Genomic DNA, 13466 nt, shown 5'->3' on the forward strand with positions numbered 1-13466 from the left:
CTCTTTTGAAAAACCTTTCCAAACTGTGGAAAAGACCTGTTTGAATCCAGATTATAATGTAAAATCAGAGTGAAACATGGGATTCAACTGTTCTCGCTTTGCCAATTTCACCTTGCCACTCCACTATTTTTACCAATATCACCTTGCCACTATTTATATTTTTTTTTTACTTTATGTCACTATGAAAGGTAGGCGTTCCACCTGTCTTTACTTTAAGACAGTTGACATCCATACTGACATATATAAATTACCTTTGTAGGAATAATGCATGGTGCTACTTTGCCTGTCATGCTAGCTTTAAGGGCTTGAAATTATTTTTATGGCTTTAATAACTATTCCGCTGCAGTTCCACTTTGGAGCCAATTTTCTGTCCCCTTCAGCAAAAAAGTCAAAAGATAAAATGGGGAAAAAACTAGAAGTGGCTAGAAGTCTACAAGTTTAAAAAATATAGTAAGTCCTCCATAACCATGCAATACATGCCTGTGGTTTCCAAATGTCAAACTGCATTAATTAAACAGTGTGGATGTACCCATGGAATCTCTAGGGATTTGCTAGATCCTCAATCAAGGCAATTCTATGGCATGCTTCCCTGGAAGTGACTATAAATTTAGGTCGGAGGACCTAGCAAATTTCTAAATACCATTAGAGTTGCATGGTATGTTGCAACCAGTAGCAAGCTAGTATTTGGTTATATTTACGGTTTCAAGTAACTGTAGTCCCCCATGGATGGTTCATTTCATGTAAGAAAAATAGGAAACCAGATTACACCCCAAAATAATATTACATGAAAGATCCTGGAGTAATATGTGGACGGTCAGTATGATTAGATCTAGACTGCCATATAATGCAGTTTAGCTGCACTGAACTGCATTATATGGCTCTACAATAATCATATAATGACATGGCAGTGGAGTTCCAGCTTATGTCTTTCTGTGTCCCTATATCAGGATAAACGTAAATAAATAAATCTATACACATAATAAGAGTGAAAATGTGTATGTGGTGGAGGTGTCCACTTACACAGCCAGACTCCTGTCTCTACAAACAGCTACCGTGTTTCCCCGAAAATAAGACAGTGTCTTATATTAATTTTTGTTCCCAAAGATGTGCTAGGTCTTATTTTCAGGGGATGTCTTAGTTTTCCTTGAGGAAGACTTCACATTTATTGTTGAACAAAAAAAAGAACATTTATTATATACTGTACAGTAGCTGTCATCACAAACCAGCATAACCAGACAAACTGAATCCTATCAAGAATTTCTTGTTACTACCATTATTTCCATGTACAACACTCTATGATATGTACATTTACCGATCTTGCATGCTCTGGTGTTCTGTTTGGCAGGCATGCTTCCAAACAAAAACTTTACTAGGTCTTACTTTCGGGGGAGGACTTATATTTAGCAATTCAGCCAAACCTCTACTAGGTCTTATTTTCTGGGGATGTCTTATTTTAGGGGAAACAGGTACAACCCAGTGCTGAGGAGCCACCAAAATCACTTCCCTCCAAGAACATTTCAGGTTATGGTGAGCGCCATGAACATGTAGCCCAAACCCTGCCAATGTCCTCCACCAACAACATATTTACTGCCTGCCACCCAAGTGAAGGCTTACATACGGGGACAATTTCCTCCTAGATTTCCTGTTTTTTCCTCCAGAATGGACATCCCAGGGTTTCTTACTCTCTCAATTGGTTTGCAATTTGCATGACCCCGCCCACTTCCTCTCCCTTAACCCTTTCCAACTCTGTATAACATAGAACAGAACTGAACAGAAACTAAACAACCTGGAGTAGTTTGGGAGACTGACTCCACATGATGGAAACTGTAATTCACCCAGCCGACATTGGACCTGCACTAAACTTTGCACACAAACCCAACATGGTTCACTGTGCATACAGGCCTGGTTTGGGGGTGACTGACCTTGGAATATGGGAGTTATAGTTCACCCTTATCCAGAGAGCCCTGAACCCAGCTAATAAATAACCCAGCCGTCACATGCCCTTTTCAAGTACAGTAGAGTCTCACTTATCCAAGCTAAACGGGCCAGCAGAAGCTTGGATAAGAGAATATCTTGGATAATAAGGAGGGATTAAGGAAAAGCCTATTAAACACCAAATTAGGTTATGATTTTACAAATTATGCACCAAAACATGATGTTATACAACAAATTTGACAGAAAAAGTAGTTCAATACGCAGTAATGTTATGTTGTAATTACTGTATTTATGAATTTAGCACCAAAATATCACGATATATTGAAAACATTTACTACAAAAATGGCTTGGATAATCCAGAATGTTGGATAAGCGAGGCTTGGATAAATGAGACTCTACTGTAATATAGAATTTAAAATATAAAGGGCCATAAAATCATCCTTGTGGGTCACAAACAGCCCCCAAATATGATTACATTAAGGTGGTTGGAGCCTGGAGTTGTTCCAAAAATAGGACCCTGTGTATTTCTGTGGGCTATTCTGGGACTGATGGCATAGAAATTGATTCATTTAAGTACACAAATCAATAATAATCAATGTCAAATGTATAGCACAATAGGCAGCTGTGATGACGACGGCGGTGGGAGCAACAACAGCAAAGATCCTCATGCATGAGATTATTTTTAACTCTAGAAATTCAATGTGCCCAAGAGCCTGACCTCCATGTATTTTTATCCAACTAGTCCAATCAGGTTGCATCTACACTGGAGGATGAATACAGTTTGGCACCATTTGAGCTTCCATAGTCGGCTGCTAAGGGATCATGGGAGCTGTAGTTTTGAAAAGTCTTGCGCCTTTTCTGCTTAAGAAGATTGGTGCCCCACTGAACTACAAATCCCAAGATTACATAGCATTCAGCCATGGCAGTTCAAGGGGTGTCAAACTGCAATAACTCCACAGTGTAGATGCAACTTAGGGCTGAGAGAGAGGTGAAAAGAAATAATAAAATAATTGATCCGAGCCAGGTTTTCTTAAAGGTCTGGGAAATAATAAGGCCAGTCCAACTAATAGTAGGAAAAGCTGCTACACTTTCATCCATCATTTGGAGCCGGTGCAATTTCCCATCAGCAGCAGTGGAATCCAGCCAGGAAGAAGTCAGTACTTTGCAAACTGCTGATTCATAATACCTCACCGAGGATGGTTCCGGTTTGCAGTTCCCTGGAAGTAAATCCCACTGAACTCCATAGGATTTATATCAGATTTATGCCATCTGTTGGGGGTGTTTTGATTTTGTCTTCCTGCATGGAAGGAATTATTATGGTTTTCATCTCTTCCATAATATGATTTTGTACTTTAGTATCTTCCCCAATGTTCATAATAAAATTAATTTGCTCTCCTCTCCCAACTGGTGGAAGGAGAAGATTGTATACGGCCTTGGATTGTATATGGAAAAGGATTATACATTGCCTTGGATTGGACATGGACATGGATTGTGATAGGGACATGGATTGCATATGGCCTTGGATTGTGATATTGACATGGACTGTGATATGGACATGAATTGCATATGGCCTTGGATTGCATATGGACATGGACTGTATATGGCCTTGGATTGTGATATGGACATGGATTGCATATGGCTTTGGATTGTGATATTGACATGGACTGTGATATGGACATGAATTGCATATGGCCTTGGATTGTGACATCAACATGGATTGCATATGGCCTTGGATTGTGATATTGACATGGACTGTGATATGGACATGAATTGCATATGACCTTGGATTGTGACATCAACATGGATTGCATATGGCCTTGGATTGTGATATTGACATGGACTGTGATATGGACATGGATTGTTCATGGTATTGGAATGTATATGGTCTTGGAATGTATATGGACATGGATTGTTCATGGACTGTACATGACCCTGGATTGTACATGGCCTTATATTGTGATATGGACATGGACTACAAATGACCTTGGATTACACATGGCCTTGGATTGTGATATGGATATGGATTGCACATGGCCCTGGACTGCACATGGACATTGATTGTGATATAGACGTGAGTTGTGATACGGACATGGATTGCAATATGGACATGAATTGTGATATGGCCTTGGATTGTGATATGGATATGGATTGTATATGGCCTTGGATTGTACATGGAAATTAATTGTATATGGACATGGATTGTGATATGGATGCCTACTGGGCGGGTTTGGATTGCATAAGGGAAGGAGTATATGGCTTTGGACTGTATATGGCCATCTGTTAGGAGTGCTTTGCTTGGCAGAAGGGGGGTAGACTAAATGGCCCCTGGGGGTCTCTTCCAACTCTTATGATTCCATGGAAACTATAATAATAATAATAATAATAATAATAAAAAATCTATATTTATACCCTGCCACCATCTCTGCGAAGGGATTTGGGGCTGCACACAGAACAATACATAGTATAATACATTGACATATGAACAAACAACAGCACGTATAAAACTAGAGGACAATAACTTTCCATCTCTTTAAGGCACCAGCACTTTGTCAGGGAAGGCTAAGAATCTTGTAAAACTACAACTAGCAGGGTTCCTTGGGCATGACAGGGCATTAATGCGAAGGTGCAGCCACAAATCCCTACAGTAGTCTCTCACTTATCCAAGCTTCTGCCGGCCCATTTGGTTAAGTGAGATTCTACTGTATTTGCAGGGGAGAAATGCCCTGCAGTTCCGGCCACGGGCACTAGAGGGCAGGGCGGAGCCGGCCAGACAACGAGCAAACCCAAACAATGAGCCCCAGCGAAGGGGCCACTCCCAATCAGCACCTGCAGCAACCAGAACAACCCGATCCGGATCGGAGCCTGTTTTTCCCCCGCCTGCTCCTCCTCCTCCTCTTTCTGTTCTTCCAGGACGCGAGGGCGGCGGCAGTTGCAACCACCGCTGCCTCTTTGATCCGCCCTGCTTTGAAAGCCCTGACTCCGGAGTCACTCCGGTTTAGTCTGGAGGAGGAGGGGACTCAGGGGAGGCCCTTTGCCCTACATCCCCGCACCCCAGGTGGGTGTCATCTTTGAAACGAGGGGGAGACTATGAAAAGCGGTCAAACTCACTCCCAGGAATACATAGATCAATTTGAGAGGCTGGAGAAGAAGCGATGGATGAGAGAGAAAGGAATCGATCCCTGCGAGGCTTTTGCAGCCTGAACGGCAAGCAAACAAGTCCCTCCCCCTCTCCCTGGTCAATCATTATCCTCGCCGGGTAACCTTCAACTAAGGACAAGCAGAGAGGAGGAAAGGGAGGGAGGGGGCTGCAAAGGAAGGCTTTCGTGGCCGGAATCACTGCGTTGCTGTGAGTTTTCCGGGCTGTATGACCATGATCCAGGAGCATTCTCTCCTGACGTTTCACCTACATCTATGGCAGGCATCCTCAGAGGTTGTGAGGGCTGTAGGAAACTAGGCAAGTAGGGCTTATATCTCTGGAAGGTCCAGGGTGGGAGAAAGAACTCTTGCCTGTTGGAGGCGAGTGTGAATGTTGCAATTAACCACCTTGATTAGCACTGAATAGCCTTGCACTTCAAAACCCGGCTGCTTCTGGCTACCAGTATTTTAAAAAACTAATATCAGGACAGTAAATAAAGAACAACACTCCAAAAACTGGGGAGTTCCAGGCTGGAAATCATTGCCAGCTGACACCTCCCAACAAAGGATTCCCCCAGGAAGGAAGCAGCCAGGCTGTGAAGCTGCAAGACTATTCAATGCTTATCAAGGTGGCTAATTGCAACATTCACACAAGCAAGAGTTCTTTCTCCAACCCTAACGGGAATTCCAGACATGAAACAATCAGGGCCAGCTAATCACCTCCCAACAAAGGATTCCTCTAGGCAGGAACCAGCCAAGCATTGGAAGCTGCAAGGCTATTCAATGGTAATCAAGGTGGTTAATTGCAACATTCACACTTGCTTAAAGCAGACAAGAGTTCTTTCTCCCACCCTGGACCTTCCACAGATAAGTAAACCCCACTTGCCTGGTTTCCAATAGACCTCAACAACCTCACCCGTAGATGTGGGTGAAACGTCAGGAGGGAATGCTTCTGGAACATTGCCCGGAAAACTCACAACAAGCATCATCATTGTAGAGCCTCTGCTCCACAACTCCGGACCCAGCCACAATCTGGAGCTCTACAAGGATTGGAAGGCGGTTGAGTTTTCATGGCATTCCGCTTCCTTACTCCGAGTTCCCAAAAGAAATCCGAGGTAGACGATGGAGGGCAAAGGACCGCTTTCCTGCTCCTCCTCTTCTTCTCCCCCAAACAATCCTTATTAACATTTTATCTTCTCCAAACTCTCCCCAACCCTGAACCCAACAACAACCATCACCTGGGTTTGCACATGGAAGGCAAAGAGGCGAGTCATAACAATCCCTCCTCCTCTTTCCCAAAACAGTTGTGTTTCCTTCTTCCCACCAAACAAGCCTTGCATAGTCTTCCCTCTCCCTCCTCTCTCCCCAAACATGACCACCTGACAGCCCCAAATCCTCTCCCCAAACATGACCACCTGACAGCCCCAAATCCTCTCCCCAAACATGACCACCTGACAGCCCCAAATCCTCTCCCCAAACATGACCACCTGACAGCCCCAAATCCTCTCCCCAAACATGACCACTTGACAGCCCCAAATCCAGCCACAACTTGGGATATCAAGAGAGAGATAGCACCCCGATTATTCCTCCTTGTTGTGAGGATCTCTTCCTCGAACCAAAACCAACACAACCCAAGACTGGATGGAAGGGGCGACTTCTCCCTCTCCTCCTTGGAGTCTGACCCTTCCCTTGACTTACGTATCTCCTCAACTTCTTCTCGGGGGGCGATTTGCGGAGCCACCCGGCGCAGACCACTTCTCCTCCGCCGCCGGAGCCGCTCATCTTGGGCGATGATCCGGACCTCTTCCTCCTCCTCCTCCTCCTCTTCTTCTTCTTTGGCCTCTGTCTGAAAGGGGCTCCTCCTCCTCCTCCTCTTGGGGTCAGGCTGCCCCTCTTCCCTCCTCCTCCTTCTCCTCTTCCATCCCGGCTTTCTCTCTCTGTCTCTCTCTCTCTTCTTTCAGGAGACGGACACACAAACAGCCCTCTCTTCCTCTCTCTTCTCCCTCCGCCTCGGATTCCCTTCTCTGCCGAAGCAGGAAACTCTGCCTCTCGCTCCTCGCCTTCTTCAGCACCACGCCTCTTTCTCTCTTTCTTTCTCTCTCTCTCTCTCTCTCTCTCTGCAAGGTGCCTGGCTGGCTGGCTGGCGGGGAAAGGCACTAGGCAGCAGCCTCTCCTCCGGATCCTGCGTGGATTGGCTCTCCGGAGGCCCCGATCCCCTTGGTCCTTGAGACTAGAGGAGGGAGACTGGCCCAGAAGGACTTGCAAGGGGTGGGCAGTTGGGGAGACATGGTATGCACTCCGCATGGGTTCCTCCTCCACTCATTGAACGCCTAAGTGTCAAGATTCACTGCATGCATAGGGCTGAGATTGCTGCTACTCGCTAGAGTAGACCTATTGACTCAGCTAAAGATCTAACGAGTAGACGTACTGACACAGTTAAAGTAGACTTCTTGGCATAGCTAAAGGAGATGTAATACCCTAGTGACACAGCTAGAGTAGACTTCTTCAGACAACTAGAGGAAATCTAATAGCTAAAGTAGACTTATTGACTCAACTAGAGTAGACCCGTTGACTTGGCTAGAGTTCTAACAAGTAAACTAGACCTATTGACACAGTAAGACCTATTGACTTATTGATTCAACTAGAGGAGATTGAACAGCTAGAGTAGACTTATTGATTCCACTAGAGGAGATACAGTAGCTAAAGTAGACCTGTTAACACAGCTAGAGTAGACTTCTTGATACAGCTGGGGGGAATCTATGAGCTAAAGTAGACCTATTGACTCATCTAGAGTAGACCTATCAACTCAGCTAGACTTGGCCTATTGACTCTGCTAGAGAGCTAGCAAGTTGAGTAGCTAAAGTAGACTTACTGACTCCACTAGAGGAGATCTAATAGCTAGAGTAAACCTATTGATTCAGCTAGAGATCTAACAAGTAGAGTAGACCTATTGACACAGCTAGAGTAGGCTTTTTGATACAGCTAGAGGAGATCTAGCTGACTCAATCTAGAGTAGACTAATTGCCTCAGCTAGAGGAGATCTAATAGCTAGAAGTGACCTATTGATGTAGCTAGATACTGACTCAATTAGAGTAGACCTATTGACATAGCTACAGGAGATCTAATAACTGGAATTGACACAGCTAGAGTAGAGCTATTGATTCAGGTAGAAATCGAGCAAGTAGAATAGCTCAGTTGACACTGTTAGAATAGACTTATTGATTCAACTGGAGGAGATCAAACAACTAGAGGAAGCCTATAGACTCACCTAGAGCAGACCTATTGCCTTAGCTATAGGAGATCTAATAGCTAGAATAAGACCTATTGACACAACATAAGGTAGACCTTCTGCCTCAGCTAGAGGAGATCTAATAGCTGGAGGTGACCTATTGATACAGCTGGAAATCAGTAGTTAGAACAGACCTATTGATATAGCTAGAGATCTCATATCTACAGGAGACCTATTGACTCAGGTAGAGTAGACCTATTGACATAGATACAGGAGATTTAATAGCTGGGATAGACCAACTGACACAGCTAGAGGAGATCTAATAGCTAGTGAAACCTGTTGACCCAGAGATGGAGTAGACCCATTAATTTAACTAGAGGAGAGCTAACTTCAGCCAAAGAAATCTAATAGCTAGAGTAGATCTGTTGACTCAACTAGAATAAGCCTATTGGCTTAGCTAGAGGAGATCTAACAGCTAGACTAGACCTATTAGCAGAGCTGGAGTAGATCTATTGACTCAGCTAGAAGAGATCTTATAGCTAGAGAAGGCCTAGATACTCAGAGGAGATCTAACCCTTAAACTAAACCTATTTACACAGCCAAAGGAGATCTAACAGGGAGAGTAGACCAAGAGAGCAAACCTCTAGAGGAGACCAATTGACTCAGCAGATAACTTGGCTGCCAAGGCATTATTTGGAGTTATGACATCCACCAATCTTTCACAGGTTATGGATTTCTGGACCAGCTGAATCCATAGGCTCAACGCCTATTGCTGGTGGCTTGATTCCAAATGAATCATTTGTGATTATGACATATACCAGTTTTGCACCGGTGATCCAAATCCTGGATTGATTTCATGGGCTAGGAACCTGTTGCTGGTGGCTAGAGTAGACCATTGACTCAGCAGGATTTGCAATGGGCAAACAGTGAGCGCAAGGTGGTTGGGTTGGAAAGACATAGCTTGGTGTCATGTAGTATATGTCATTAGGTTCTTCTTTTTATTATTGATTCCTGAACTGATTGAAGCATGACACGCACTGGGCACTGATTTGGGGACAGACTGAATTCATAGGCTCTGATCCTGCTGGAGGAGACCCATTGACACAGCAAGATCCACAAAGTGTAAACAATGGGGTTTGATTACAAAGACATGAGGCGTGCATCATCGTTCAATTGCATTGATCATTTATTCACGGTTTGATTGAATTCAAGGCTCAGTAGTAGTTAGAATAGACCCATTACTAGGATTTGCAAAGGGCAAGCATAATGCCAGATGCCTTATTGGGAAATATATTGTTTGGAATTCTTACTAATAGCATATTCATCATCACATAACTTCAGACTGTTGTTTGAGAGCCAAAATTTTGGAGAAGATAAATATTGGATTGTTGGTTTTGATACTACTGTTCCATTGAAATCCATTTCCAGGCGAGTTTATAGATTTAAAACCATTCCTCTGGCCAAAATATATAACAAACCAAATCTAGTCTTATTGAAGGCTTTTTAAAACACTTGGAATGATGATGACGACGACGATTTGTATCCTGCTTTCCTCTCTTAAACAAGACTCAAAGTGGCTCAAAACACAAAAATCAAGTCACAAGCTGGGAGAGGCTGCAATGGTTTGCTTTTGTCTGAGGTTTACGTATTATATAGTTTAAAGAGGGTTTGTATTTTCCTTCCAATGAGGCTGAGAGAGTGTGACTTGCTTAAGACCACTGTGATTTTTCAAACCTCAGTCTCCAAGTCATAATCCCATGCTCAGATCTGGCTCTGGTCAAATAAAATTATCTGCCAGGAAAGTCAAGTGAAAAGCAATGAAAAGGACTTAATGATGGAAAATTAGGACTATGGAAAAATGCACAAGTAAAAATAGTTTGCATTATGATGATGACTCACTGTGACCCGAAATGGCCCTTTGTTGTTAGTTGTCATTAAGTTGGCTTCTCCTTTTGGCGGACCTATGAATAATAAGAGACCTCCGAGGGGATGCAGTTCGACAACACTTTTAACCTTCATGACTCAATGAAATCCGGAGAGTTTCAGTTCAACAAGGTCTTTAGCCTTCTCTGCCAAAGAGTGGTAATGCCTCTCCAAACTGCAACTCCCTGGATTCAATTACATTGATCCATAGAAGCTAAAGTGGTGCCAAATTGCATTCATTCTACTGTGTGGATGTACCCTGATTCTCTCCACCTCTTAACACATTCAGTTTATGTCATACTTTAGACATTTTGTTTGATATTTTGGAAAAAGGATCACCTTTTCCATCTTGTGATCACCAAGATGACATCTACCACACCTGTTAACATTCCTAAGACATTACTCCGCATGATCTCACCATAGGTATAGGGGATGAGCAAGCAAATACATTAATTCATTGTGTACTTGCGTCTATCAAGGAGAAGACTGTCATTAATGTGAAAGAAAGAGTTTGCTGGACAAAGAGTCCAATGGCATTTTATATGTAGTCAAATTGGCTAATGGAGCCATATGGACAAGCAGGACAGTCTTGGATATATATTGAATATATTTCTTGTACCTTTTGAAAAATGAAAGCTTGCACCATCTACTGGTAAATGCTGGCATTGCACAAGCAAAATCTTGTTTTGTGGTTTGAACTAGAAGGGTGGATCTCGTACTGTATGATTGATGCAGTTTGATACCACTTTAACTGTCATGGCTTAATGTTATGGCAGTTGTAGTTTGGTGAGTTACCAGCACTCTTTGGGAGAGAAGGCTAACTATCCCTTTAAAACGACAATCTCCATATTTCCATAATATTGAGCCACAAAGTGGTCCCAAGCTGCATTAATTCTAGTGTAGATGCACCCAAAGTTCAGGGTCTTCTGCATGGAGCACAAAATCTATAGTACTGGGTGCAGACCTTGTATTTCTTGCAAGCCTCTTCCATGTATTATATAGATATGATTGATAAAGTAAAGCAGTGAGGACTGATGGAAATTCAAGTAAACTAGAGATTACAACTGGAATGTGTGGGATGTCAATTCCCTTGGGAGTTAATATTAGCATGCAAGGCATAAATGGAACCATGCCATTTTTTCTTAACCACTTCACTACTTAACACTGGTCTTGAAAGGCATATTTTTAAAAACCCTGTATAATTTTCAGGATGACAACATCCAAGGGCTGAAAAAACACTAGTTAGGAATAGAGATCTGAGTTTTCAGCCTAGGACAATGGTGGCACAGATCTTGATCTAGTCATTCTTGTTTTTGGTTTAATCCAGTGGTCCTCAGCCTGTGGTCCATGACCACCAGTGGTCCCCAAGAACTGAAATATGGTCCGCAGCCTCACCGTTATTACACCATTGCAACGAGAGCAACTAGTCTCACGAAACCATCTTATAGTACCAAGGCAACGGGGATGTCGGGAAGCTGACTAAACCATGAAAGGTGCGACAATGAGCCTCCTGACTGCTGCTTCTCCTCCTCCTCCCTCCCCCTGAGCGGAGCCATTCTATGCAGTGCCTGGAAGTGGGGGTGCCTTGGTGTCTCTGTTTTTAGGCCTGTTCCTGGGGTTGTTTGGGATGCTGATTCAGAAATTGGCATTGGATAGACCACAACAACTCTAGATTATTACTACTGGATGGCATATGTTCTGTATCAGAACCTAGAGCTGATGTGGTCTATCCAATGCAATTTTCTGAATTGGCACCCCAAACAACTAAAGCGAATTTAAAGTTGACCAAAAACTGATTAGTAACGCTTTTGGTATTTATGTTGGAGAGTGGTCCCTGGTCAAAGTAGTCCCTGGTCAAAAATGGTTGGGAACCACTGGCAGTCTGACTCACAGGGTTGCTGTGACTATCGGGGGGGGGGGGGGGGAGAGAAAGTGGGGAATAAAGACCTTGAGTGCATCTACACTGTAGGATCAGTGGAGATTGAGAGCACTTTAACTACCATGGCTCGATGTTATGGAATCATGGGAATATCTATATATATATAGAAGGTTAAAGTATGTGTGTATATATGAGGGTTGGTTGGTTTGTTGGTTTGCACCACAAAGGCTCTCCATGGCTTGATGGATCTGGACCAGACTTGGCACACAGACTCTTCCTTTGTTGTTGTTTATTCATTCAGTCACTTCCGACTCTTCGTGACCTTCGTGACCAGCCCATGCCAGAGCTTCCTGTCGGCCTTCGCCGCCCCCAGTTCCTTCATGGTCAAGCCAGTCACTTCAAGGATACCATCCATCCACCTTGCCCTTGGTCGGTCTTTCTTCCTTTTTCCTTCCATTTTCCCCAGCATCATGATCTTTTCCAAGCTTTCCTGTCTTCTCATGATGTGGCCAAAATACTTCATCTTTGCCTCTGATATCCTTCTCTCCAGCGAGCAGCTGGGCATTATTTGCTGGAGGATGGACTGGTTGGATCTTCTTGCGGTCCAAGGCACTCTCAGGATTTTCCTCCAGCACCAAAGTTCAAAAGCATCTATCTTCTTTCGTTCAGCCTTCCTTATGGTCCAGCTCTCACATCCATGGGTTACTATGGGGAATACAATTGCTTTGACTATGCGGACCTTTATTGCCAGTGTGACGTCTGTACTCATCACTATTTTATCGAGGTTGGTCATTGCTCTCCTCCTTATCCAACATTAAATAATTGAGGGATTTGAAATGGGAAAAAAACACACTACCCTTTTCAAGCCCATTGCTGAAGAAAAGAGGGTGAAAGGTATAATAGCGAAAGCAAGGGAAGAATGAGAGAAAGGAAGAAAAGAAAGAGAAAGTAGGGTGTGTGAGGGAAATGCAGGAAAAAAGAGCCTGCCCACTATTGCCAGACCATTGCCATGGAAGCATTGTGAGGTAGGACTTCTCAGAGCTGGAGAAGGGAGAAAGCAGGCAGGCAATTGCCCTCCAATGCTTGGGCAATGCACGGCATATACACTAGTTTTTGTATAAAATACATAACCATGCAACTTTCTGTATGATCTTGGGCATTGCCCCTCCTGCCTCACCTTTCACCACCCAAGCCGAATATTGGCATGCCTTGGAAGTGAATTGGCTCCCCATCGCTTCCTCATCAGGAAAGAATGGAGTGAGATGCAACAGAAGTATTTATGAGATCAAGGCTGCTTACTGGGCAGGGTTCAGGTCTCTTCTTCTATCTATTGTACTGAGAAATGAAAGGCTTTGCTTGAGACAA

At 43.6% G+C, this 13466-nt stretch overlaps 1 protein-coding gene across 1 annotated transcript in view; it reads right to left on the minus strand.

Moving 5' to 3' along the window:
- The window catches only part of gab2 (GRB2 associated binding protein 2), a 202161-nt gene extending 194968 nt beyond the window's left edge, over nucleotides 1–7193 (minus strand). The window contains exon 1 of the mRNA XM_003225972.4: nucleotides 6769–7193. Within this exon, the coding sequence (XP_003226020.2) occupies nucleotides 6769–6852 (84 nt within the window). The 5' untranslated portion in view covers nucleotides 6853–7193. The remainder of the gene's footprint in view (nucleotides 1–6768) is intronic.
- Between the last annotated feature and the right edge of the window lie 6273 nt (nucleotides 7194–13466).

Source organism: Anolis carolinensis, chromosome 3, assembly GCF_035594765.1.
Source record: "Anolis carolinensis isolate JA03-04 chromosome 3, rAnoCar3.1.pri, whole genome shotgun sequence".
Taxonomy (NCBI): domain Eukaryota; kingdom Metazoa; phylum Chordata; class Lepidosauria; order Squamata; family Dactyloidae; genus Anolis; species Anolis carolinensis.